General features: G+C 42.5%; 1 protein-coding gene across 5 annotated transcripts in view; it reads right to left on the bottom strand.

Moving 5' to 3' along the window:
* The window catches only part of madd (MAP-kinase activating death domain), a 50,350-nt gene that overhangs the window by 10,315 nt on the left and 12,884 nt on the right, over positions 1 to 27,151 (bottom strand). The window contains exons 5-29 of one of the 5 annotated variants that reach the window (XM_079186297.1): positions 26,367 to 26,498; positions 25,373 to 25,486; positions 25,204 to 25,284; positions 21,389 to 21,561; positions 20,636 to 20,871; positions 20,388 to 20,544; positions 19,697 to 19,800; positions 19,410 to 19,615; positions 19,072 to 19,325; positions 18,684 to 18,823; positions 17,638 to 17,736; positions 14,518 to 14,577; positions 9,408 to 9,516; positions 9,126 to 9,312; positions 8,714 to 8,864; positions 4,952 to 5,055; positions 4,715 to 4,798; positions 4,210 to 4,368; positions 3,606 to 3,726; positions 1,184 to 1,304; positions 972 to 1,077; positions 764 to 874; positions 565 to 672; positions 280 to 444; positions 107 to 179 (exon numbers count right to left, since the gene is read on the bottom strand). In XM_079186297.1, coding sequence (XP_079042423.1) covers positions 107 to 179; positions 280 to 444; positions 565 to 672; positions 764 to 874; positions 972 to 1,077; positions 1,184 to 1,304; positions 3,606 to 3,726; positions 4,210 to 4,368; positions 4,715 to 4,798; positions 4,952 to 5,055; positions 8,714 to 8,864; positions 9,126 to 9,312; positions 9,408 to 9,516; positions 14,518 to 14,577; positions 17,638 to 17,736; positions 18,684 to 18,823; positions 19,072 to 19,325; positions 19,410 to 19,615; positions 19,697 to 19,800; positions 20,388 to 20,544; positions 20,636 to 20,871; positions 21,389 to 21,561; positions 25,204 to 25,284; positions 25,373 to 25,486; positions 26,367 to 26,498 — 3,355 coding nt within the window. The remainder of the gene's footprint in view (positions 1 to 106; positions 180 to 279; positions 445 to 564; positions 673 to 763; positions 875 to 971; positions 1,078 to 1,183; positions 1,305 to 3,605; positions 3,727 to 4,209; positions 4,369 to 4,714; positions 4,799 to 4,951; positions 5,056 to 8,713; positions 8,865 to 9,125; positions 9,313 to 9,407; positions 9,517 to 14,517; positions 14,578 to 17,637; positions 17,737 to 18,683; positions 18,824 to 19,071; positions 19,326 to 19,409; positions 19,616 to 19,696; positions 19,801 to 20,387; positions 20,545 to 20,635; positions 20,872 to 21,388; positions 21,562 to 25,203; positions 25,285 to 25,372; positions 25,487 to 26,366; positions 26,499 to 27,151) is intronic. The other 4 variants (XM_079186301.1, XM_079186299.1, XM_079186298.1 and 1 more) reach the window with 4 other exon arrangements.

The following is a 27,151-nucleotide window of genomic DNA, read 5'->3' as shown; positions in this document are numbered from 1 at the left end:
TATGTGTGAAACGTTGCACCCCTTCTCAAGTCAATCAAACAATGTGCAACTATCCCCGAGTTGTTAAAGATGCTTTTCCGTGAAAGACGTAAAGAAAGAGACTCACCTGGTTTAATGCTTTGCTGTCTCGCTGCAGCTCTTTCCATACTGTCTTTAACACAGTAGTAGAGTTCGCGACACTAGAATGCAAAGAGGTTAAGTTATTTAACTTTCTAACAGATGTTCTTCTGAAGTAAAGATTAAACAAGTATAGGATGCCGAGAGAAGCCCCGTTCTGACCTTTTTGGTATAGAACTTGTTGAGCTGCGTCTCCTGGCCGTTGCGTCTCCAGAGACACAGCACTTTAGTCTTGGGGCAGTAAGTCATGTTGATGAGCTTCTCGTACCACCAGCGCTCGTAAACGGTGCCGATGTTGCTGCGCAGGACTATGCAGTCGTCACACACCTGAAGCAGTGATGAGCAACATGAGTGAAATGAGATGCTCTCCACATGCAACATTAAGGAAAGCGTTTACTACTTCCACGAGCTCCTGTTGTCGCATCAGGAATTACAGGCCAGTCGTACCTCCATGAAAAAGATGTCTCCCGTGGTGTCGGTGCCAGCATGCACAACAAACGTTTGCTTCTTGATGTGGCGGCTTCCACTGGGCCTGATGGACAGCTCGCGGCCGTTCTAAAAACAAAATATATTGTTCAGTAGAAACAGGGCGAATAGAAGATGAACTAGCTGAATTAAAAAAGAAAGGGGGGGGGCAGATATTCACCATGTTGGCCAGTTTGTCCAGTGTCTCATTGATCTCTTGGCTGTATGTGAGGCCAATGTGGGACTTCCCCATCAGACGCCTCACTTTCTTCTTGATGTCGTTTTTGTCCAACTAAATAAAACAAAAACATCAAAAACTTGAGATATGTGGAGGCAAAAAAAATTAATAATGTAAAGCTATGTTTGAACTGACAAACAGGCCTCCGTACTTTCAGCATTAGCATGAATGCAATCATGTTGTGCAGCAGAGTCGCCAGAAGTCTGTCCTCGTCATCCTCCAGACGCTTGCGGTCGTGATCGCCTAGAGACAAGTATCTGTGATGACAAACAAAACAAATTGTCATGATGATGTTTGAAACCTGAACCAAAGTTATCTAGTATCTGTGGGGCATATCGAATAAGAAGGCCGGCCATGTTGAACCTTTCGATCATCTCCTGGGGTCCCTGGTCCATTCCCATCCCCTCGCGCTCCAACATCACGGCATCCAGGTAGGCGTCCTCCCAGAACTGCAGCTGGTCCCACAGTGTGGAGCGCTCCTTACCTGAACACACCAAGACACAACACATGTGGCTACAAACATTTCATCCACACAGGATGCAGCCACAAGCATACGTTCTTTGATTTAAATACATATCTATTAAAATAAACACTGAGTTCACGGCTCTTATACTGTATGCACACACACACACGAAAATAAACACTCAGTCATGCAAGACAACAACAATAAGCGTCCATTAGACCAATTACATATAATAATAACTAGAGTTGCTACGTTACTGATACCAGATACAGCCTAACATGCTAACCTGGATCTGGTATCAACGTGTACGTCAATCAATGCACCATTCCGATATAAAGCTATCATTTAATTTATCAGATAATTTACGCTAATTTATGTGGCAAGTCATTTAAAGCTGCATTCTCTCTAGTGTCCATCAGGGGGCGACTCCTCTGGTTGTATAGAGGTCCATGAGAAAATGAATCTACTTCTCTCTTGATTTATTACCTCAGTAAACATAATAGTTAATCCAGCTAGTCTTTGGTGAGAAACTTGAATAAATACAGTTGTTTGAAGCAACATAAAATAGATATTACTGAGGGAATTGTGTGTCCAGTTTAACTGATTATTTTGAATGCACTGGAATTAGAGCTGTATTCGTGTTGGCCAATACGCTAGTTCATCAAAATCCGTATCGGAACATCTCTGTTGTAGTCGTAGTGTCGGTTACACACTCTGCTGGAGTAGAACACGGTACAGCAGGGACGTCTGCAACGAGGCTCACAACCAACAGGTCTAACGAAACCTAGTCCAACGACGCCTCCAAGTGCTGCTCTTTGTAATCTCCCAGATATCACAAGTCCATATGGACTGAGGAAAACGATTTACCATTTTGAAAACTTCCTTTAAAATTCTTCTTAAATAAAGTCTTTCCTCACATCACATTGTGGTAACTCGTTAGCGATCTTGATATTTCCCCAATCTTACTTACCGCTCGACTCATAATTACATTTCTGACAGCACTTGAAGGCAACATGCACTCAGTAAACATAGAACATAGGTGAGCAGGAATTTAAATAAATGTTAAAAGTTAACGTGAAAGCAAATGGAAATCTTTCTTTGATCTCCCTCTGAGGGAAATGTTTCTATTCTCCTCTTTCAGCTCATGCCTAGAGAAACACTGCTCACCAACAGACAGGAAAAACCACCATGATATCACATCAAAGATTAAACACCGAGCCAGCCTGCATGAACAATGGAGACACCCCTCCCACACAAACACACACACACACACACACACACACACACACACATATGGGGGGAAAAGGGCAAAGGCAAGAGATTAGCCCTACTTAGAGAAAAGGTTTCCATGGCAGCATCCTCAAGTTGATCCCAAACGGAGCTCTTATCGCGGCCTGGAAGAGTTTCCCAGGAGGAGCAGCAGGAGGGAAGAGAAGCAGCGAGAGCAGGAGGGGGTTAGGCCAAGAGGTGAGTGGGATTAATGCAAAAACAAGAGCAGAGAGAGCCGAGAACCACGTCCCAGGAACGGAGACCAGGACGAACACAGACGCTCATGTACTCCGGCAACCGAGTGCTTTATAGCCTCTAGCTTTGTGCTGATGAGGCTGTATGTTAATGATCTGTTCAACTGTAATATAGAAGTTAAGTCAGTTTTGTTTCTACATAATTAAAGACTGTAGTTTAACTCGAGTCAAACTAATTCATTTTTGTTGTGCGCAGATCTCTGCCAGCTGTGTCTAACTGCATTTAAAGCTCTCAGACAACAGTTACACACACTCTACTCTTTAAATACACACTTGTTACTTTAATAACACACTTTTCTTAATGTACTCTTTGTTTGTTTGTCATATTTTATTGTATATCTTCATATTTTCTATTTTTAAATGATGTCTTTTATGTTTATTGTCATGCACCAATCACCAAGCCAAATACCTTGTTTGTGTAGCAACTTGACAATAAACTGATTCAGTGTATAAATACAACTTCCCTCTTCAACCAGTAGTGTTAACTCATCTCTGTGTAAAGTTGCATTATGCAACGTCAGCACACAAACATCAGGGTATAACCTTTCACCTGAAAAGGATGCTTTGTTCACCGTTTCATAATAAACATTACTTCTAGGTCATCACATGTCTCACTTCTGTTTGTTTTTTCTCTTAAAAATGACATTTATTAGTAAAAGTTCAGTGCCAAAGCAAGAGCTTGCACAAGTAGTAGTAAGAGAAAGGACACACCTAGAAACGTTACACTAGAGGAAGTACCTTAGATAACGTTAGTGAAGCAGTGCAGTGCTTGAACTAGAGTAGCTGCAGCTCAACATACCCAGCAGGCCTTCACAAAGGTAGATCCTCATGCTGATGTCCTCCATGGGCTGAGCAGGCGGCCCCTTCGCCATCGCCAGCGCGTGATCTTTTGCACTTTGTTTCAGAATGTGGGGCTTTCCCTGTGGGAACAGGACACGGTTTGAAAACTAACAGCTCGTGTATTTTGAGTATTAACGCATCTGTTTTTTTCTGTTGTTGTTCTTTATGGTTTTACGTCAGGCAGAAGTAAGTTGAAGAGGGATGTGATTTTTCGAGGTTCACTTTGAGTGTTTTGAAATGTAAACAAATGTTGCTCATTCAAATTACTCCAACCTGTTAACCACCATTTGAGCTTTAACACACCACACACTTTCAGTTGCGTCATTCTTGGCAAAAGAAAATGACAGATTCCAGAAAGGGTATTTAACTCTCTCTCATGTTCATGTGTTTTGTTTTAAAAAGGTGGAAAACTAGTCCGCTATCGTCATAGCGGACTATCACATGGGAACCCTGAAATCCCATCGACTCCATCTCAAAGCTCAAATCGAATACGTTCATAATTAAATTGTCTTATATTCAAAGTAAGAAAAGTTTAATCTACTTATAGTGACTTTTATACTTACAAAAACAGTGCTGGTGGCTGGATTGGTTTCGATCTCGCTGTCAGAAAGAGTCCCTCTGGACTGAGTTAGATGAGCAGTGTTTCTCCCCCCGAGGCCGTCTCCAGCTGTGCTGCTCAGGTCACTGTCAGCACCCAGAGTCTCTCCAGAGCTGTTGCTTATCTAGAACATATGAAATAAGGTGTAAGAACAATACATGAGCGACGTTTCAGGTGCAGAAGGTTTGGTATAAAAGCAGCTTTTAATTTAAAAACAATATATATATATATAGTATTATTCTCTATCAGCTGGATCTCCTGCCCTTCACTCAAGTTCTATGATTAAGTGACATATTGTAACAGAACTTCCTGTTTTTAATGGTTACACTATTCCATCATGTTGCTTGTAAAACGGTTTGGACCTAAAACATCGTCCTGTAACCTGCAGTTCGTATTGTGAGGTTCAGTGTAGCTGGAATAGATAGAAGTGCAGCACAAAGTGCGTCACATCTGAGTTGGCCGTGCCCTACCACTGTGCTGGCCTCTGAGTCCTGGCTGGTGCTTCTCGTCAGGATTGGTGGCTCCGAGCTCGTTACCGACTCTGTGTCACTCTTCTGCCAACCCAAAGGGACGGGGAAAAAAAGAAAAGGTGAGGATACATTGGTATACTTTAGTGTAAAGACACATCCAGTTATTTTACAAAGGTCTTACATGCATACATATAATTCAGCAACAAGTTTTCACACTGAAATGCTCCACGAACAGACCTGAGACCCAGACGTGACACCGAGGCCACTGTCAGCACTGATCTGGGATTTCTTCTCCTCGGCGTCGGTCACCTGGGGGCGCTGCTGCTTTGCTCCGTCGGACCCTGAAGGACAGACCCACTATCAGCATGACTTCATGAACGGGGACGACATCATCTTCTTGCCTTACCGAGAGTCGCCTCACTCAAAGCCACCACAGCACAGCAACACTGATGCTACGTCCATCTGAAGTGCCAAAGCCTCCGTTTAAACACGGCATTACACAGCGAAGCATAAACTGCCTTATTCACGTGTGTCAACTGATTTTAAATGCAAAGTCTCAGAGCATTAAGCTGCTATAATGACTATAATACATCTAATCTAAAAAGAGGTATGAAAACAGGTTTTATTCAAATGTTATCACAACTTTGTGTATGCTGAGCAGCAACAGATGAAGGGTTTAAAGATCAGAGAGGGAGGTTACAAGCAGAGAGCGCTGGGGGGAAAAAATTACAAATGAAAACAAAAACTGCAAAAGCGCGACATTAATTCTCAAGTCAATGCTGCAAATGTGGCCCAAGTTACAACAAAAACAACCATCAGACACAAGCAGTTAGGCATGCAGACAAACTGGTGGACGGAAACGGAGACGTGTTCTGTTCGTACGTTATTCGTCACCTCGGGAGATGCAGACGTGCTGACGAGTCGATCGTTACACTTCCTTGTTTTTCTGGTTTTTGTGACACTTAACTTTTGTAAACCATTGAATGAATTAAATAAGTGTGCCAACAGCTGTGACATATCGGCTGTAAATACACAACTTACAGCCACTTGAGACTGGAAAAAAACAAAGTTAAAGAAAGGGCAGCAGGTGATTATTTCTGCACATGAAAAAAAAAAATTTAAATAAACCCCACTGGAAAATAAAATTAAATATTGCTTCAGCTGGACTTAAACATTAAAATTCACACATATATTTAAGTCAACAACTTTAGAACAAAAAAATCAAATTGAAATTATTTTGACTAATATTAATATATGATTTGCGATATTAGAGGGAATGATCATTTTTGGGGATCTGTACCAAACAAATATAACGAGTAGATCATCTCTGCAACGCGACAATATTTAAATTAAAATGGTGCACATCTGAAAATTGCAGGATGGCATTTTGCTCTTTTGATAAAATGTTGTCTAATTGTTCAGCCCTAGACCCTAAAACAGACATCCATATCAGTAAACATATTGTTATTATTTTAAATGATGTATAATGAAATAATGCATGGAACTAAAAGCGGTAGGCAGTTAGTAAATACCTTGCACCATCTATTCGGTTAACAAAGCTGAGATCATTACAAACTGTATTATAGTCAAACTAGTCCATATTGTCATAAATCCTTCTGGATGAACCGTAAAAGGGAAAACAAACAAAACATACCAAGTCTGGATTAAACACAGCACGAGCGAGAACAAGGGTTTCAGTTCTCACAGCGCTAAATCTGTGAGAAATGATGTGACCCTCAATTCAAATACAGCAGATTTAATACCACTCGAGGATACCAACTATACCGCATCATAAGAAGAGTCAGAGTCAGAGCCGTAGGTACAGAACTAGAACATCAGAGTCTCAGCTGAAGTTACCCCGATCCACATCTTATTTACAGAAAATAGTGAATCCAATCCATGCCTCTATTTGATCGGTTATCCAGGCACACATTGTTATTAGGAGCCGTATTATTTATTCATGGGTAAAGACACTGGTGAGTTTGAAAAGGTGGAGGGAACGGGGTGGAAAAAGGTCAACAGCTTAACACCCCAATCTTATATTTATTCTTTCGTGTGTGAAAAGTCTCTTACTCTGTGGTTTTTCCATAGCTTTTTGCTTATCCTGGTGCTTGCTCCACAATTCTACCCAAGATGCATTGCAAGCAAGGAGAGAAAGACAGAGAGAGAGTCAGAGAGCTGGTTGAAAAGGCATGTATGGGGGATGAGCATCAAAACAAAACAAAAACAAAGTAAGCACTGAGGATCTGTCATTGTTGAATGGAGGCGTTTTGTAATGTTTGCATGTAGCTGTGCTTCAATCTGGACAAAATGAAAAAAGGATTTCGCTGTCAAGTTGGATCTACCGAGTGCAACAGCTACTACGGTAACATTACAACACACCCAGAGCTCCCGGCCCAAAGTCCTGGAGAGCCACACAGTGACGTCAGGATGAGCTGTGGCTCTGATCACAGGCCACCGACCGCATTTGTCTGGCTCTCCAGAGCAAAGAGGCGAGCGAACGGGAGATGATTGATTCGGAAAAGAGCGTGGGATGGGGGGCGGGGCGGGGGGGAGGGGGGGGGGGGGGGGGTGTTTGAGAGGCCGACTCGCCAGCGGGTGAAATGGAGCAGTTGCAGAAGCCGGGATGCAAGTCTCACAGCAAACTGTAGAATTGAAGGTGCAACTTTCTAACAGGAAGAGAAGGGGTGCGGGTAGGAGAGGTGTCAGGGTGGTCGACTCAAAGAGTCCCCTGTATACAGACCCAGAATCATTCTCAGGAAATTAAGTGGTAAAGAGATGATTACGGACTTTCTAAGTCGGTTGGTTCGAACCAATAGAAAATTGGGGAAAACTGGGACTGTTTACTGGGGAGTGTTGCTTCCACCCTCCATGCTGAGATCAAAGGGAGCTGCCGTTTCTCTACAGCACGCCTCGCAGAAACCTGCAGTAAAGGCACAGACGAGCACCGACTTTTATCGATGCACATACCTCTGGTTTTTCCCTTCGTCCACTACTGCAGATTTAGGTATTGGAAGACCAAAACAAAAAGACATGCATTCAAGGTGCTAAGAGGCCGACAACAGAAGTCCAGAGAGGAGGCAAACAGGGGCACAGATGTTTCAGGGAAGGGGAGACAAACACACGCAGTCCAGGCTGGAAAACAGGGAAATATTACACACACTTTACAAGCCTACTTCACGTATTTTAACCAGGGCCAAATTCTGAATTTAGATTGTCATTTTCAAATATTCTTTTTCCAGTTTGAAAATCGTTACCAGACACAGGGTAAGTCCAGTGATTATCTCCAGTATTTCAGGTCAAAGTGTGTGGAATATCCTGTCAGAATCTGTCGGGGACAAGTGAAGGGATCGTTCTTTGAAACGGTTGGAGGGGGTGGGGTGGGGTGGGGGGAACTTGTATTAAGGTTGATGAGCTTATAGGGGGACGGGAAGGGGTGGGGGGGATCTCACAGTGCACATGCAACCGGGGCCGGAGTGGTGTACACACCAATCGAGACAATAAAGTTCTCCTCGTTCAGACTCCGCGTATCAAAATGGCGGGCTCCTTTGCCCGTCGCGGGGTGCGGCAGCTGCAGGTGAGGAACATTCAGGAGGCCCTGAGTTCTGGCGGCCTCCACGTGACCAGAAGGACTCTCTTTACTCCCCGGGCTGCCGGCACTGTCTGTGGGGCTTCGCTTGCGCTTTTCTGGGTCTACCAATTTACCAAAGTGAACGGGGCCGGAGACAAGAGTTCATCACCGTTAAAGAGAAAGAAAATATGAGGAGGTTTAAACTGGGAGAGGATTAACAGCTTCAGACAAAGAAGGAAACAAAAGAAGAGATTTAAACTTTACAAATACAATGTTTTAGTGAATCTAGCAGCTTAAGGCTTAATGTAAAGACAAAGCAAAGACATGGACAAGTGTTAATAGCACAGGCCTGACAGACTTTTAGTTATTTACTGAGCATAAATAACACAATCCAGCAAGAACGGTGCTAACCGGTGTGTGGGACGTACCTTTGGTTTGATAGTGCGTGCGTGCTATTTCCAGTAAGCTGAAGACACTGGCCATCCCTCCGAGGCCTGCGTTGGTGTAAGAGTGCTCCAGACTGGAAACGGTGCACTTCAAGATGTCCAGCATTCCTTTGTACACCTTTCTGCTGATCTCCTGAAGACAAAACAGTGATTTCAACAAGACAACAAGAGGTGACGTGACACTTTCATGAGTTAAGTTTTAAGTCAAAGTCATGGTGCAGCGGGTTCACTTGACTGTGACCAACAGAGTATTGTTAAATATTGATAATCAAGTAACCCAAAGCTGCGAAACGTCTCTTCATGCATTAAATAACTTTTAACGCTTTCTTCCTCTGGCTTTCAGGTTAATATGGTGTATTTCCTGGTTTACAGTTTGGAGGGCAACAACACGCACCACATCCCGGATGATCTCCTGTCTGGCGTCTTCCTCCGACTGGATGGCTCGGTTCAGCTTACTCAGCACGAAGACGCGAAGCTGCTCGTTCTCCAGCAGGCGGCGCACTTTTTTCATGTTGAGCCAGCCGACTCCCTGACCATCCAGAACGCTCTGCACCACTTCCTTCAAGAACTGCTGGTTCTCGCTGAAACAAAAAAGTAAAAAAATAGCAGTCGCATTCAACAGATGTGGCTTGAAAAACACGACGTGACAATATGCTCTGATCTTTGAAGACATTACCTCGTGTTGTTGACTCGGCCCTGAGGAGAGGGCGACTCCCTCTTCACTGTTGGACTGTGCTTGATTACAGAAGACTTCTGATCCACAAGTGCTCGAGGTGCACGGGCGCCTGGAACAAGAACCACAACAATGAGGTTCCTGAACACCACGGAGCAAGATAACCAAAATAACTACAACAAGGTCACTAGACAGAAGATCACACAGAAGAAGAGACGTGGACACACACACACACACAAACAAAGGCACTAGCTCACCAGGAACAGTAAACCAGGACAGGAATCAACTTTAAAAGCTACCACATCAAAGTTTACATCACTGTGTGAGGAGGACTCTACTGAAGGTTATCTACTGCAGAACAGACATTACGGGAGCTGCAAGAGTCTATTATTACAACAAAGGAGGTGAAGGACAAATCAAACAGGGACATGGTGCGCGCACACACACACACACACACACACACGGGAGTCCAAATGGTGCTCTTGGTGTTGGCATCACACATTAGCGGCATAGAGATGTGAGGTCAGAGGGAGGATAGTGTGTACTATATCAGTGACATCATGCATGAAAGAAAATAAAGAGATGAGAGGATGGCAAGGAAAATGAGCTGCACTCCAACGTCACGAGGTGACTCATTTTAAAACACTGCTGCAACGCCGCGTGATGCTGAGGAGTGGACCACTAGCCGGGGTTGGGTCAATCCTTTTAGCGTTATATGATGATGATTAAAGAGGCTCAAAACATTTAGTTGATTTATTTTTACTCGCTCAATTGGCTCAAATAAATACATACGAGACTTGACCCAGACTTGAGTGCAAACCACTGCAGCATTTATTGAAGCTGCTTATTAATGAGCGTCGTATCTTGTTGCAGAAGACTTTTTTCTACTTTAGAGACACCGTCGATTTCTCACATTACTGTTAAAATCATGGACGTTGTGTCAACTCACACTACACATTTTAAATCAGCCATTCTTCATGGTCAGAACCGTCAACTTTTATGACTCATTCAGTACCTATCCATTATAACCGGCCACAACGTTGGTACTCAGGAGTGTAAACCAGGCGGCAACCTCCAGGTCTGACAAGTGAAGGCAATGCTGAAGTGCCTTAAAGCTGCATTCTCTCTGGTGGCCACCAGGGGGCGACTCCTCTGATTGTATAGAAGTCTATGAGAAAATGACTACTTCTCTCTTGATTTATTACCTCAGTAAACATTGTAAACATGAGTTTATGGTCTCAAACTCTAGTTTCAAGTCTTCTTCAATACAGCATGATGTTCATTTAGTAAATTATGGTCCATTTAGAGTCAAACAGACCATAAAGCAGGGGATGCTTTACGGCGGGGCTGACTGTGATTGACAGGTTGTTACCGCCATGTTGTCTGGTCTGAGTTGTTGGTTTGTCGTCTAACAGCTTTAACCCTTCCACAGTGTGTTTGTATGTTTCATGATGTTAACTGCAACATTTTTGTTGGCCTAAAAATGTCTTGAAGATTCAGTTGTTCAACATTCAGTTGTATTTAGCTCCACCTTCTTGTGAAATTTCTGGTTGCAAAAAAACAAAATATATTCTTATATACCGCCTATAGCGTAAACACAGATCCCTGGTTGGTCTTGTATATTTTACGTTTATTAAAAGAAAGACGGCCACACAATGTTGACAAACGGAGAGAAAGGCAGCATTCATTTTTGCATGTCCACTATAAACGGAGTGTGAGAAGAAGAAAAAAAAAGAACAAACATGAAGCCACAGAAAACTGGAAGATACAAATACGGTGACTGCTCTGCAGAAAAGTTCAGTTTTGAATCAGATATATATTACACATCGCGTGAAATACTACACGAGTAATATCAAAACAAGCTCACTACAGTTTGTAACAACAAGACAGCCGACCAGAATCCCCAATATGCCAGAAGTCCAACCAATCCTCCGAATGTTGACCGTTAAAGCAATTAATAAGCCCTCTTAGACTGAGCGTCAAACGACCTGGTAGGAATGCATCCGTACGATCAGGCTGGAAGTCATATGGTCAGGCCTATGTGGGTTTAGGTTCAGTCAAAGGTCTAGGGAACATGTACAACAATAAATTAAGCATGTGTGCTATCATCACACCATTATATTTGCAACACAAAAATCGTATGCAAATGTTGCAGGATCAAGAGCATCAAGCTTCAGCATATATCCACAGCTCTACACTGTGATAGGTTCATTGGTGAGCTTGTCCTGAGCTACACAGACATAAAAAGGGGAAGTTGAGCTCACACTTTCTGCTTTCAGTCACTGGCTGATTGTGTTTCTACCGCATGAAAGGATGAGGGAGGAGCACACTCCTACATGCAGCAGACAGGAAGATTTTCTGATCTGACATCTGTCATTACAGGCCGGTTTATTGTCCCTTTTATGTGACAGCAGGGATCTATTGTTTGTTATTACTGCTGGAGTGACATGGGGACAAGAAATGAGGTTTTATTCCCAATACCAATACTTTGATTGCACAAGTGGAATTTTCCAGCATGTTTTTGTTTGAAAGCCAATAAAGCATCGCTGTTTGAGAAGAAATCATAAATTGATTGCAGTAGAAGCAGCACACCGGCCCCAAAGCCTCTTTATGAGCAAACATTACTGCAGGACGACGCTTATGGATTTTGTCCAACATGAATGTGGCCAGACATAACTCAGGATAAATGAAAAAGTTTGTTAGTAATGAACAGAAGTCTCTGAAGGTTTTCATCAATATTCTTTGCTGGTCGGCCTACAGCTTTTTAACTTTAGTTAGAAGAGCCCAGTAGTTTATTAATGGAGGACGCTGTGAGCCTGTTTTCATTGATGCTCACCCTCGGGGGTCAAATGATCCGTCGACCTGAGTAACAAGGCAGAGACCGTAGCGAAGCTGATCTGAATCCCAAGTCTGGACCAGCAAGAACTTAAATTCATCCGCACTAACAGGTCGGCTTACAGACAAAGTTCACCCGGCCAGGTGGAAGATTATAATAATAAACCTCTCAGTCAGTCACTCAAGTTACATTCATAAAGAAAAAAAAAGACGTAAAATACTTCAGGAATATCACTCATCACTTATCTAGGGTCATCTGAACATGTGCCATTCAGAATGTTTTGATCCCATTCTAAGTGCATGTTAGTAAACCTTTATATATTACTGGCTGTGACAACAAATATCCGTTTGGATGGTCCACCAGTATCTTCTGGACTAAAACCTACACATTTCTGTTATTGAGTATCATCAGCTCTGAACACTTTCAGTGGTGCAGACACAACAGAAAAGTGTGTGACGGACAGGTAACCATTTACATTTAAAACACAAACCTAATTGGAAACCTGCACGAACAAGATCAAAAAAACCTGAGCAAGCCTTCAGGGAGACAGGAAATTATAATGTGAGCTGGAGGTGAGTTTTCTATCTAGGATGGCCTACTTTAGGAGTCGATTGAAGATTTTCTGATGGGATTGTCATAAATCATTTTACGATGACGGCAGCACCACTGATGGTCTGATGCAGAGGAAGAAACGGGGTTTGTTTGTTTGGTCTGATGGGTTTTGATGTGCAGCCACACAGTTTAGGAAGCAAAGACGCTCCATTGGACGCTTAAGCCCAAGACTGTGAAACTTTGAGGTCTTATTTCATGTGTACTGCATGTATTACTGGTCCCGTGTTTAGGTGCATTGCTTGCTTTATATTTATATCAGTTGATTGATTGTATTCATATCCTGTTTTTAAAGCTCCTGAGCTCCACTAATGTCCTCTTGAAACAGAGTGCTGCAGGGATGACGGATTGGATTTTTGCAGAAAATAAGCTCAGTGGCAAACACACTTTTCTGATACCATGTTAGGCTACAAACCAACTACACCACAGTCACATGACTTCACGGAGCTAAAGGCGGTTTAGTGTTCTGCTGATGACGTTTAGTCGTCTCATTTAGCCAGTTGTTATTAACTGCCTTTAAAAAATAAAATAAAAGGTATTTACTGACATTAAAACCTCTTAAGCTTGTGATAACCACAGATCTAATTTCAGGTATCCAACAAAAAAACAACAACACATCGGCTTCTAGACGAGGGAACCGGAAGTTAAAAAATGCTAACTCATTTTTCGGGTTTTAGGACTCATTCCTGCAGCACTTTATGGGACTATTGTTGTTGTTGCATTAGGTCTTCAATTGTCTGCTGCGAGACATCTGACTAGTTATGTGGATTATTAAAGTTATCCACATTTTTTACAGTAGGGTAAAAAAACACCAGACACCACCAGAGACATAATTAACTTCCCGGGACAAACCCCAGAGTACAAGTTTTAAAAATAGAGAAATAACATTGGAAATTCAAAATAGTTCTATAGTCTATTTTTGAAGTAATATGCTGCCCACTGCCTCTGATGAACTAATTATGTTTCAGTACAGTGACAGCCTCAGTTCCCTCCCAACTCAAAAGGAAACACACTAAATGCTCTGCAACATTGTGTTTCATCTAAACACCTGTAATGTTGACACAACCGTAACTCGTCTACCAGGTTGGAGTTTTCATGACAAACATCTAGACAACCAGCATCACGCCGGGCAAAAGCCTGAATATGGCGCACTAACAATAAAGATGTTCACCAGTTGGGTTTAAAACTTGCATAATGTTACTGTCGTCACTGCTCGTTGTGTACAGCACAGCAGTTACAGCACGATTGGGCCCAACCCCCGCTTGTACTCTGTTGGAGCATAAAGGACAAGAAAAACAACGAGGAACAATGCATGCTGGTAGATTATTTTAGCTCATTGTGTTCTTATTCTGCATCTCAACATCCTGTTCACCATCTTGTGCTTCATTTGCTTCCCTGTGGATTTTCCCTGCATGGTGTATTGTTTTACTTTTTCCTGTGATTACAGATGTCCTTTGAAACGTTCCTGTGATAAGACTAGTTCAATAAATACACCAACATACGGTGGAGTGAAATAGTTAGTCTGAGGAAGGGGAACAGTCACTATGAATGGCGGCGTGAAAACACACGGTGACTGAAATGAGGGTAGACAGAAGGGGATGCTGGGAGATGTAGTTGACTGGCTTGGAGAAGCATGCAGCCGACTCAATTAAAAAGGGCAGAACCCACCTTCTCCGCTCCCCGGGCCAGCCTCTGTAATTATCTCCATTAGAGAATTTAGCCCAAATACTGCACACAGAACCCAGAATTAGTGCCACGACAAAAGGTGGAGAGAGAGAGAGCGACATCGGCCCAGACACAACCAGTCTGAACATCAACCCATAACACAACACACATGCAGACTCAACATGGCGCCAAAACAAAGAAATAAAAAAGTAAAAGGAGAAGGACAGACAGAAAAGAGAAAACAACAATATGTGCTGATGATGGTATCAATGCTGAATGTGTTCGATGAGTTGACCACGTGTTTGGCAAAAACCATAGAAATAAAATAGGAGTAGTACGGACATTCCCATTCAAATCAATGTAGCAGGATGGTCAGAGTGGCGGCCATTTTTATGTGCACCGTTGCCATTGTTGCAGCGGGCTAACTTCGGTATAAACTAAACCGACTTATGGCAGACTAACTGAGGTGAGGTTTTGCAGCAACGACATAACATTTCGGAGCGCAGAGATACAGAGTGAAGGAGTCAAATTTAACAACTTACTGCTTCATCCACACTCGTTGCCACAGCTTAGTAAAGCACATCGCTATCACCAGATAAGTAACAACTTTGTTCGGCTCATTTTCTGTAACCAGTGTAGCATTAAAGCACGGTGGAATTGGCAAGTTAGCAAGCAGGCTAGTTAGCTAGCTGGCTAATTCCGCCATGCTTTAATGCTACACTGGTTACAGAAAATGACGTGAACAGCGTGCTGGAGACCAGCATCAGTGGTGGGTCTATCGGTCCCTCCGCCTCACTCCCATTCACTCTAGAGAAGGACAAGCTACCTAGCTAACTAGCCAGCAACAACACTTTACAGCCCCATTGACGTGTGTTATAAAAACTAACAGCAATCGCCATTTTGACAGTTAAATATCCGTTCTCCTCCTATTCTATGAGCAACACATTCAACATGTACAGCACCAAGTATGAGTTATATGTAGCGCATACTTTGTTGTACATACACATCAGTGGCCTGAACCATGTGATGTAACGCTGAACAGTCCAGTTCAACTGTGAAAATGTAAGTCTAGAGCAATGGATGTATTTGTTACTTTGGAATTTGTGCATGGTGTCAGACAGGAATCTTGTTTTTAGAACAAAAACACAAAAGATGATCATGATACACAGTAAAATACGAGATTAGAAGACCTAAGATCGTCAACAGCTTTCTGTTAAATTAGTGATTGACCTCAAAAGGGGAAGGAAACGCTCAAAAATGGGAGTCACCACACAAGCAAGCAAGGAAACACACGCGAGTCAGGGGGCACCGAGAGACCATTCTGTGAACGTCATTGGAAAACATAAAGGAAACTGCACAGAAACATTAATTAGGTTAATGCAGTTAAAAACGGACTGAGCATCCTTCTTGTAGCAGTAAGGCTGTGCAGATGCCACACCAATAAGTTTGCAGTCAGAAAAGAAATCTTTTGACGATATGTGTGTGAGCATCAAAAAGACTCCCACAGTCACACAAAGCAGAATGTCAAAGGAACAGAAGGGGAAGACACACGGATAAACAAGAACAACATGAAAAGTTGCATCTTCTATCTTAATCCTAGGCTGAGGAACAGGGTGTAAGATAGGTATAGGTCACGTCAAGGATCAAGAGATTCCTAGTCAGGGGGCTACAAGAAGACTATCACACCAGACATGACATACCCGGGTTGTCAGGGTCATCTGAACGACAAAGACAAAACACATCATAATCAAAGGGGGCAGAACATTTGCTATGGCAGCTATTCCACTTGGAGTGGAGCTATTGAGTTAGATTAACATGCTTCACCTGGTTTTTCTCTCAATTAAAGTGAAAATCCAGCCTCAACAGAATTCGTATTAGCATCTTAAACCCTTCATCACCCAAATAAAATCATAAATACTAACCAGTTTAATTATTCTGTTCCCAAGTGCAATTTCAGTCCTTGTAACTTTAGCAAAGCGGGACAGATTTATCTGCAAAATCCTTCTCTCCTTGATAAACAAAGCTGCGACTGTAGTTGGATTTATTTTGTTATGTTTAGGTTTCCATTCATTTATCTGACGTATGAACATCTGAGTCGTTATTAAAACCATATATCCTGCAGTTGTTTTGGATTGCTAAGCCTTCCTTACTCTTTCTTTGTTCGCTTGGGAAAAGACTGACCTGCCTCGCCACATCTATCTGCTTCCAAATGCTACCAGTGTGCACATTTGTACCAATGCTTGAACACATTCTACACTCTCAGCTAGTGGTGAAGGAGAAAAAAAAGTCAAATTAATGAGAAAAACTGCACATGAGAAATAGTTAATCATCTCTTCAAATTAGGAACAAACTGTGGCAACATCAAGTCTGCTTTTGAGTGGATTTTCGTATTAATCTTGAGAGAAAAACTTGTTTGATACGTCCTCAATATTCCCCGTTAAAATAGTGCCATATCCGTTTGGCAATCCAGCGGGAAGAAAGTCAAGCTATGAAAACAGATCTACAAACCTGCTTGCTCCATTTCCTCCTCAACATCAAAATTGAAATATTCTTTTACCCAAAAAAAAAGTCATTTAGAAAAAGAATTGAAGACAGAAAAGGACAGACAAAATAATTAAATTAGAATACGTAAGAATAAAAGAATTATACCGTTTCATATATTCAGATTATTTTTAGTAGATAAGCAATGGCCATAAACGTATTTATGATCATTATATTTACTATTTAGAAGTGTAGTATCTTAAATTAGAGGATAAAATCCTAGTATTTGAAGTATTTGAGTGTAATCTAAATTTCAAATGGTAAAAAAAAGCATTAAAATGTGTTATTAATTAATAGGTACATGACTGCAAACATGAAGCCAGTGATGGAAAAATTATTAAATGAGTGGGTCAGAAAAACGCAAATGTTAACGACAATGACTAATACTAAACATTTGTTATTGCCTCTCATCCTTCAACTTTGTCAACTCTTCCTACTGTACCTTTATGTCCTACACAAAACATTTAATTATAATGTTTCTCATTACCGTAGAAAACACACTGAACAAGAAAATGACAGAAACGAGAATTTCGTGAGGAACTTGAACAGACGTGAGAGCGTGTCGGGTTTGTGTCGTCATACCTTTTAAACTGGGGAACGGCGTTTTCTCCCTCGCAGCCTTGTTGGGGAGAGCCAGATTGGACAGACTGAAACTGGTGCCGTGGTTCTTGTAAAGATTGCCTGTCGAGGGAGTGTTCAAAATATAGTCAGAGAAGAGGAATACTATTCAAATGCAATACCAAAAGTATCCTAGTTAACATTATTTACCCTTCACATACAATTTGGAGAAGATGTTTACCCTCATTGTCATCATGTCTCAGTGATTAAGCAATCCAAACAAGACGCAACTAACCCAGAAAATGTGTTTATTTTACCAAAAGTAAATATACAAATCTGTAATACACTAGAATTACTGCCTCACGATTCCATAGCTCAACCAACCAGTCATGTTGCAGTTTACATCCCTGTCTTTCCTAAATGTCATCACTTCACAATTTTATCCTATTCGACGTTTGTGTAACATTGTCATAATTAGAATATGAGTACTTGAATGCGTTTTGTGAGGTCACAGCGAGCTTTGACCACCAAATTCTAATTGGCTCATCCAAAACAGCAAAAACAGCTTCCTGCAGCGGTCGAGCGGTGAGAGTGTTGTCAGAAGCACAGAGAAAATTGCATGACAAGGCAACATCATGTTCTCTCTCATGAAGGCAACTACACCCACTGTGCACTGTGGATTTAAAGGCCTTTCTGAATTTGTGAGGGGGTGTGTTCAAGCTCAAGCTGGGTGTTAGGTCTTTAAAGACTCAGTGAAATGAAAAATACATTTTTCCAACTTTAATCCCGTGTCCCTGTTATTATTGTTTATTTATCTCCTGTTGTATGATACATTGATGAAAGAAACATTTATTTTTTACATAAAAATCCCATCCCCCCCCCCCCCCCCCCCCCCCCCCCTTCAGGCTTTCAAATGTTCAGGACTCATCCTGCACTTAGGGGCATCTAATCATGTGAGACTTTGGGAACTGGGTCTGACAGGTGCCGTTGGTTATGCTGCTTCATTTCATCATCGCCCACAGAAATCAGCCCACCTTCCATGTTTTACACTTGGCTGAAAATATTCTTACTGGCAAACGACATGAGTCCTCCAAATCCGTCATTGCTGTTGTTGGAAATGGTGGAGTTTGGCGAGCTGTTGCGGGAGTCTCCCTCCCCGTCGGATTCTCCGGGGAGCCTCAGGCTGCAGGGACGAAGAGGACGCTGTGCCCTGAAGAAAAATGACCAAAAGACATTACCGCGCGTCAAAACGACACCAGGACATTCACAACCATACATTATGGGAAAGTCTCAAGCATTCACACCACATTACACCGCCACAGATTCAAAGACCACCATGAATGGAGGGAGGGGTTCTGACATGCTGGGTGTTGATAAAGAAACATTGCATGGTCGGTCAGAGAGCCCATTTGAATGATGATATGCCATTCATTCAAGTGATGAACAAGCTTAACACACTTGTTGCCATTGAGGTTCTGGTTGAATCGAGGGGTGTATGACTCCACTTGCTCTTCTGCATCGGGGTCATCCTCTGAGGGGAAGCCATATTGAGGCTCAAAGTACGGGTTGTCGTACTCTTGCTTTTTGTTGGAGTGGTCCGCCAGGCCGGCGTCGACCGCGGGTCTGAGGAACGGCGGACCGCCCAATCCGGAGACTGGGTTCTGTAAAGCGGCACCTGCTGATGCTTCAATTTCAGGTGCTTCCCCTTGCTCCTGGAAAAGAATGAGCACACAGATCAATGGAATTATGGACAATTAAGTATATAGCTCAATTCATAAATTGGACAGATCACCCACTTGGTTGACTCCCTGGATGACCGTGCTGGGACTTGAGCTCGCAGTTGTGCTGGAGCTTGAGCGAAGAGGTTGTCCATCAGAGGGTTCGGCAGGTAAGTCCCCACTCGGCGGACCCTCGGAGCCCTGGCCGTCCCCGAAGTCGTGGAGGTCTTGAAACTCGACCTCGCTAGCGTCTCCCAGTGCAGCGTGGGTAGGCGGGTCCAAGCCTGAGACGTCAGAGTCAAACATTAAAAAAGGGACGGTATGAATGTGGTCAACGCAGAACTTGTGATGAAACAACAACTCACTTGGAGTGTCTCCCTGGATGTCACCTTGGATCATCTCACTCACAAGGTCTCCGAGTGAGGAGTAGGACGAGCTGGAGTCGTCGTATGCCTCGCTGTCACTGCCACTGCAACAAATGTATATGAAAAATAAGATATTAAAAAGCATCTTGCGGTTTCTTACGGGTAGTTTATACTCGCCGTAGGGAAGCCGGCGCGAGATGCGTGCACCAGAGAATTGCGGCTAACGCAAAGTCCCTGCAAGTGGTTGAGGTACTTGGTCCTAAACGTCTTAAGTTTTTATAACCTGTCAGACGTGACTGATAAAAGAACTATACGCAGGATTTTACAAAGACAGTCAATTTGTTTTTTAATGCTGTAGAAACCAGAGGTCTTAAAAATCTACAATTGAGTAAACATTTTGCAGGCGAATCATATTGTTTACCCGATAATCAACCAGTCTTTCTTCATAATGCAATTAATGCTGGACTTCTTTCTTTGCGGTGCTTGTATAAAGGCCATAAAGTAGTCCCATGAACATGAACGGTTATTGTGGACGTTGGTTTTTGGCACTTTGCCGGTTACACTCGTTGTCTTCAGGCTTCTTCACACTACATTGTGTTTGTACGCCCTCTTGCTGTTTTAAAATGAGAATAATGCAACAAACAGCGCGCTGAGCATGAACGCATGTGTGCTCGTATAAACAAAGTTTTACCTGTCGGTGGGGTCAGACTCGTTGCCCTCATCCTCCAATGGACCAGCCATGGCTTCCACCAGCTGGGAGCTTCCATCGTACACTCGGTAGAGCACTGGCTGTAACTGGTGCGCGTACCACTTGGGCTTGTCTCCGATTAAGGAGGGGTCAAACACATCTGAAAACAGAAGTGTGTAGAGCATCAAGTTCAAAAACACTGACTTTAACAGAACAAGACACAGCGCACCGTCACCATAAATGAGCCTTACTGTTGTGTATCCTCTGAAAGGCGAGGTTGGTGGGATTCAGAGCCCATTCTCCATAGAACTCCACCGCCTGGGTGTGAGACAGTTTATCTGCAAAGCAAGAGCGCCGCGGCCGAGACGCCAGAAAAGAATTACACTGAAAGGCCACCACGGGCCGGGGGAAGAGGCGCAAGGTGCGAGTGTGCATCTGGAACCCCTGGAGAACATTTGGGGAGTTGAAGAACCGAACCATGGCGACCCTGTAAAAGAAAGATAGTTTGGCTTTTAGGATAATTAGGATTGCACGATATATTGGTGGCTGAGCTCCACACAGAGCAGCGGCTACAATGGAGACTTCAAAGGATACATTTTAAAAGACACAAGATAATAATAATTAGGTTACGGTATTTTAATGTTTTTGTAGCCTCTACATGCTCGACAGTAAGAAGCACAAGTCTGGAGTTAATTAGGCTGTAATTACAAACAAGTTCACAATAAACTAATGTATTATTTATTCTGGGGATGGTGAGAGGTCTCTACATATTGGCGTTTTAGAAAAAGAAACTAAAAATTAAAACCTATCCTCTTCGCATTCTTGCATCTGTAAGATTATTTTATTAGTTATTGAATCGTTAGCTACAACAAAAAGATTATTATTGTTTATCGGCCCTGAATTCCAAACCGGTGCATCTAAAAAGATTCTTTTATCATTTTCTCTCCTTTTTTTTTTTTATTCCTCGCACCTTAAATGGACAGAGAGGAACGTTCATAGCTTGCCTGGTGGCTACATCCACAGAATCAACGTCATTGCCGTAAATGAGAGGGTTGAACTCGGTGGAGGACGGAGAGGCTTTATCTCGTCCCGGTGGGAGCAGAGGCATCTCGTGACCTTCCTGGAACTTCTCCAGGTTCAGGATGGGTTGGGTGTTCAAACTCATACTGGCCAAGGCCTAGAACAGGTGACACGGACACACGTTAAAAACACAGCAGTGGATTAAAGACAAAAAGAAAACACAGCGCTGTGATGGACCACTCCCACGATTGGCATCAACATTTAGTTAAAATGTCATTTTTGTTACACTTAATGGGACTTTATATAAATATTTGCCCTCTCTTTTGAGGGAAAACAATTTGGACATTGGCACTAGGGCTGGACCCGAATATTCGTTATTCGCTTGTTGGGTAGGTATTCGTTACATTTTGGTATTCAGATTTTTGTTTTATCCCTCAGGATTAGAAAAATGCATAAAACACACCAAACCTTTAGGAGAAAAAAAAATTATGTAATTGTAGGAGTGTGTGCATCGCCCGCACTCGTCGAAAAATGACACGTTAAAAAAAAAAATGCATGTCTCCGAGTGTGTGACAGAGCACTGCGCTGCTTTAATGACACAAGTCTGTTCCGTCTACTAACCGAGAGGTTAAACCAATTTTATTTTTTAGTCGCGGCCGAAGCTTTAAATATTCGCTGTTGATTACTTCCAAAACTCGAAATGGTATTCGGGACAGCCCTACTGACTACTGGGATGGGGACTTAAAATGGAATGTGTAGTTTATGGGATAAAATAAAATAGATCTAAATAGGTAAAACCCCCCCCCCCCCCCCCCCCTGTTTTTATGTTATTGCTGTTGTCACAGCTTGACTCTCATTACAGACAGCAGCTGAGGGATCAGTTGTGTACATGTTGATGCCTCTGGTGGGTGTGTCACGTCTGAGAGGAAGGGAGTCAATATGCATGGTTTGCTTTGAGGGAAACTGCTGCAGACTCGAGGGTCAAATGTTTAGCTTAGCATTATGGAACATTTAGTGGCTGGGTCTGCATGAATGTTAAAACTCCGTCAAAGTGGTTAGCTTCATCATATCTTGTTTTGGTTACGAAGAACACTCACTGATGCCAAGATAGATGCACGCACATTCAGTCATGCTCAAGCCAGAGCTAAGCAGTGTGTTAGAAATAACTGATCCGCAACATTCTGTGATTATGCAGTTTATTCAAGTCTCTCGAGAGTAGGAGACGAGTTGTAGTCACAAGCAAAATAATGTGAGAGAAGATATCCGTGCAGGGGCATTACACATTCCACAGGAGGAGAAATGAGTAACCTTATTTTCAGAGGAGAAGATCTGCTTTTGGGTGATCACGGTCAACCTAACCAGACACTAGGAAGGGGATAAGAGAGATGCGAGGAGAGTCACATGAAGGCCTGGAATGACAACTTGGAACTGACACTGGAACGGCACATGACGGAAGGGTCACAACAATGGCCCTTTCCCTTTTCTTTTCTTAGTCTCCTTTCAACAGCACTTCCCCATTCGTCTGCTTTTACTTTAAATTAGTATGTTTTGACGACACCCAAATAGATCGAACTTGCTGACGATATTTGTGATTTGTTTCGTGCAAAGAGAGATACGTCTTGCCGGTTTTTTTTCATCATTTATTTACTGAAGAAAGGAGATAAGAAAAGATACATTTGTGTTTGTTTTGAGAAAGTGATGGACGGCCAGTAAGAGAGAGAGAGAGAGAGTAAGTGAAAGCCAAGAGAGGAAGAGGAATATGAGGAGAGAAGAGATGTGGGTTTTTAATGCTTACCATGAAAGACAGTGAGGAACACAGACAAGCACAAATGCGACCAAAAACCAGACTTCACCTACAGAAAAAAGCCACTAAAGGACACATGGGGGCCATCCATGGTGACCAACTGGGACAAACCAGTGGTCACAATGGAGTGGTGATGACAGACACGAAAACAGCAGATCTTTTCAGAAACAGAGATAAAATACTTGCACAATAAAGCATAAAATAAAAGCCTGAATAACGTCTCACTGCTCAGAAACAAAAGGCCAGAGCTGAAACAACACGACCACCATGTTTGTCAAAGTAAAATAAACGAGTCGCTCGATAGGACCAATTTATTTTTTTATCCAGTGTGCAAGTATTTTTAGTGACTCTCACACGAGCAACATTCTGCTTTGGCACCACAGTCTTCAGATAATAGCTTAAACCATCTTCAGCGACATTTTCTCCAATCACGGATATTAATGTTGTTGATATGCTTCTCGTTTCCAAATATACAACTGCTAAACTGAGGCTTTGCACACTCCTACACACCAGCTTCTCAGTCACACATCCGCACACATGGGAGGGAGCTGCTAATCTCACACACACACACACACACACACACACACACACACACACACACACACTGCTAACGAACCGGCTCTGATTCAAGGCATACAAAACTGAATGTGTGTCTGCGAGGATGGTTGAGGAAAGGTCTGCGCTGGTTGTATTCACTGAAGGTGTGAAATAAAAAGGGGACAGTTCAGATATTTTGAAGTGGGGTTGTGTGAGGTACGGATCAATAGTTGTAAAGGGTTAGTTTGGTATCACCAAATTCACACAATAACACAAACAAACTAACCGATTAAAGCAGCAGTACACATATACGTCCACAGCGATGCATTGCTTTGCTCCTGTTGGTGGCGTGCTGACTGTCATCGACTGAAGGTAATACACTGACTATGGATGAGTGCCTCATAAAAACACACTTCAAAACATCCAAACTGTCCCTTCAACAGATAAAACAGCTTCAGAGTTAGTATTCAGTTTGAAGCTTGTGAACAAAAAAAAAAACTTCAAACCACTAAATTATCATTTAAAATTATAGACTAGTTTTGTCCCGATGTCATTTAAATATATGATTAAAAGGTGCGGGTTAGGCCATTTTATTATGTTGGTCTCCTTTTTATAAAATGTGGGAAATCCTTATCAAAGATTGCATTCAGTGCCTTGAAGCCCTGATCAGACCTGGCGCAGCTTTTTCTAACGGTTTTAAATGAGGCTGAAACGCTCTGATCGGGGCTGTCCTGTGGATAAGAACCATTTGGTCTCGTAGTCCTTCAAATAAGAGTTTAGGATAACTGGTAAACTGAAAATGACTTCGATTAACTTCTTATCCATCCAAGTTATTCACTGTGGAAAAACAAGGATGAACTGGAGATCTGATCAACAGCCAATAAAAGCTGAAAGTTTAGCCGCGGCTGAACTTTTCTTGGAAGATAAGCACAGCGACTTGTCATGTCAGTAGTTTCAATACTTGCATTGTGTGATTGGTGTTGTGGAGGTACGTAAAAGTGAGGTGTTCCCATGAATCAGATCCAGGTTCTGATGTTGTGTTAGATAACCGGGTTAGAAGGGTAAGTTAGTTACTAGCAGCACTAAAGGTTTAGCTTGGGTAGTGGGGTCCTAGAATCTGATTTTACCTCCAAGAGCTAGAGCATGCAAAGAAAACAGGAAAAAAAAAAACACATTTGTTTACGTTAGTGCACCACAAATCCCATTTCAAATGCTCTCACACTCATCTACAATACATACACCTGTGTTGGAGAAGGAAGCCCCTACTCTTCACACTGCTGAAACAGAAGTTTTACATTTATACAAGCAATCAGTTAACAGCATTGAAAGGTCGGCTCCAGAGCAGCACCTGGGTTCATATGGTTTCTTATGTGCCAGTAGACGCACTGGGTTTGTGCTGAGCCCTGGCTGCCACGCTGCTCACAATTAAAGAGGAATGACACCAATCACATGCAGTACCTGTTTCAGATGTTTCTTAAGCTCGCCTGCTTCAGGCTCTGGAAGAGGTGGTAGAATCTCTGCATTGGTTGGTGCTATAACCTGTAGACAAAAGAAAATAAATCAGCGTAATCATTAAAAACGGACAAAACAGGATGAGAAGGGTGGAGCAGAATGTTGATGCACCGACCTTGCTGCTGTCGAGGTCCACCAGCCACAAATCGTCTGGCATCTTGAAATCAGCTTTGTAGAGGAAGAAGCTGGCCGGTACACCGATGATGTAGGGAGTCGGGGCAAGAAGAAGCTGCGGGGACAAAACACACCAGTCAGTCACAACTTGATGTCGCCACGAATGAGTCCCGCCTCAAGTCCCGCCTTCTAACGCAGCCTGGCTAATCGTAGCGTAGCATCGGTCAGCTCTTTAAACTGTCCGGCTCTGCTCCATAGATTCTCATGCAACGGTTTCAAGATGCTCTTCATGTTCAGGCTGGTGTAGTGGATTAGGAGCTAGTGATGGTTAAAAGCTGTGTGATAGTGATACTCGTAACACAGAGAGGTTAGAAGGAGATATATACGTTTCTGAAATGTTTTGTTTCGACGTAAAAACCTGAGGAGCTAACATTAGCGGAGTACGTTAGCACATCATTAACTAGCCTTAGCACCTCTACGCTATGCTAGCTAACAAAGGTATACTGAATGTCTACACATGCTGCCTTTGTTTTTTTAATGATTGTAACAGTGAATAAAGACCAACCCTTCTATACAGAAACACTGTTACTTAATTTCATTGTCTTCTGTCTGGATCTCCAGGTGATGTGGTTCACTTTTACACCGTCATCAGTAGACTTTAGCTTCTATCTTTATCTTTTTAACTGGTTTTCTCTGCTGAAAGTTTAAAATCCTGGATATTTCCTTCAAACACAGATTGTCGACCCTTTCGTCTGCTTCTCTCTGATATCGCTTTTTAATTTATCCAAAAATGTGATAATTCATACAGGTAGTGCAGTTAGTGACAGTGTGGGCTCGATGGTAACGCAGCTCTGACAGCTTGAGTAGCAGCAAGGGGCGGGACTTAGCGAAAGGGTCAATTAAAACCTGCATACTTCAATATCACCTTACTAGAAATGTGTATATATATATATATATATATATATATATATATATATATTATATTTAAGTTTTACCTGCTCGGCAGAGGCCATGCATGTTGGAAGTAAGGGGATGACGGGAAACATGTATTCCAGAGGGTAGATCATGGCAACAAAGGCCATGACGCTCATAGACAAAGCATTGTAATCTCTGGACTGAAGAATGACCTGAGGAAGGAAAGAGAAACACGTATTCAAACAGACAAACTGATACCTTGATGTCTTCTTTCTCTGGTGATACATCTATGTTACCTCTTTTTTAATCTGAAAGATAAAAACACCTCAATTTTGCCTGGGCTTCATAATGACAACATTGAAAGCTGAGCTTTTATGAAAAATTCATTTGGCAGCACAAAGTGCTTGAAAGAGAAGTCACTCTAAAAGCTTCCAGGCTGCACTTTAGTTCAGGCAGACTGAATTTAATGACGCATTGAATTCACCTTCAAAAGAAGCCTAAATGGATGAATACAAGATGGCAGCATTTCATACAGGTAGAGAATGTATTCACGGTGGTCAACCCCATTCAGGAAGACTTTTCAATCTATCTGAATTTTATGCTCAATTTCCACAAGGACATCTGGGACAATATATAAAAATATATATTTTTTGGGTGAGGGAACATCCATTTCGGTCAGGTGGCCCAGATACACTCTGTATTTGACAAACACGGAGAAAGAAAAAAAGCAGAGAAATTGTCCAGGATTTAACCAGCGGTGACTGAAGCTTAGGTTTACATTTGGAATAGTTACAAATGAGGCTGCGTATCAATGTCACCGTAAACCAACAGCAACAACAGAACACCAGCACCAGCCAAACAGAGA

This window comes from Pholis gunnellus, assembly GCF_910591455.1.
Source record: "Pholis gunnellus genome assembly, chromosome: 1".
In the NCBI taxonomy this organism is placed as follows: domain Eukaryota; kingdom Metazoa; phylum Chordata; class Actinopteri; order Perciformes; family Pholidae; genus Pholis; species Pholis gunnellus.
This window is presented reverse-complemented; position numbering and strand designations above follow the sequence as displayed.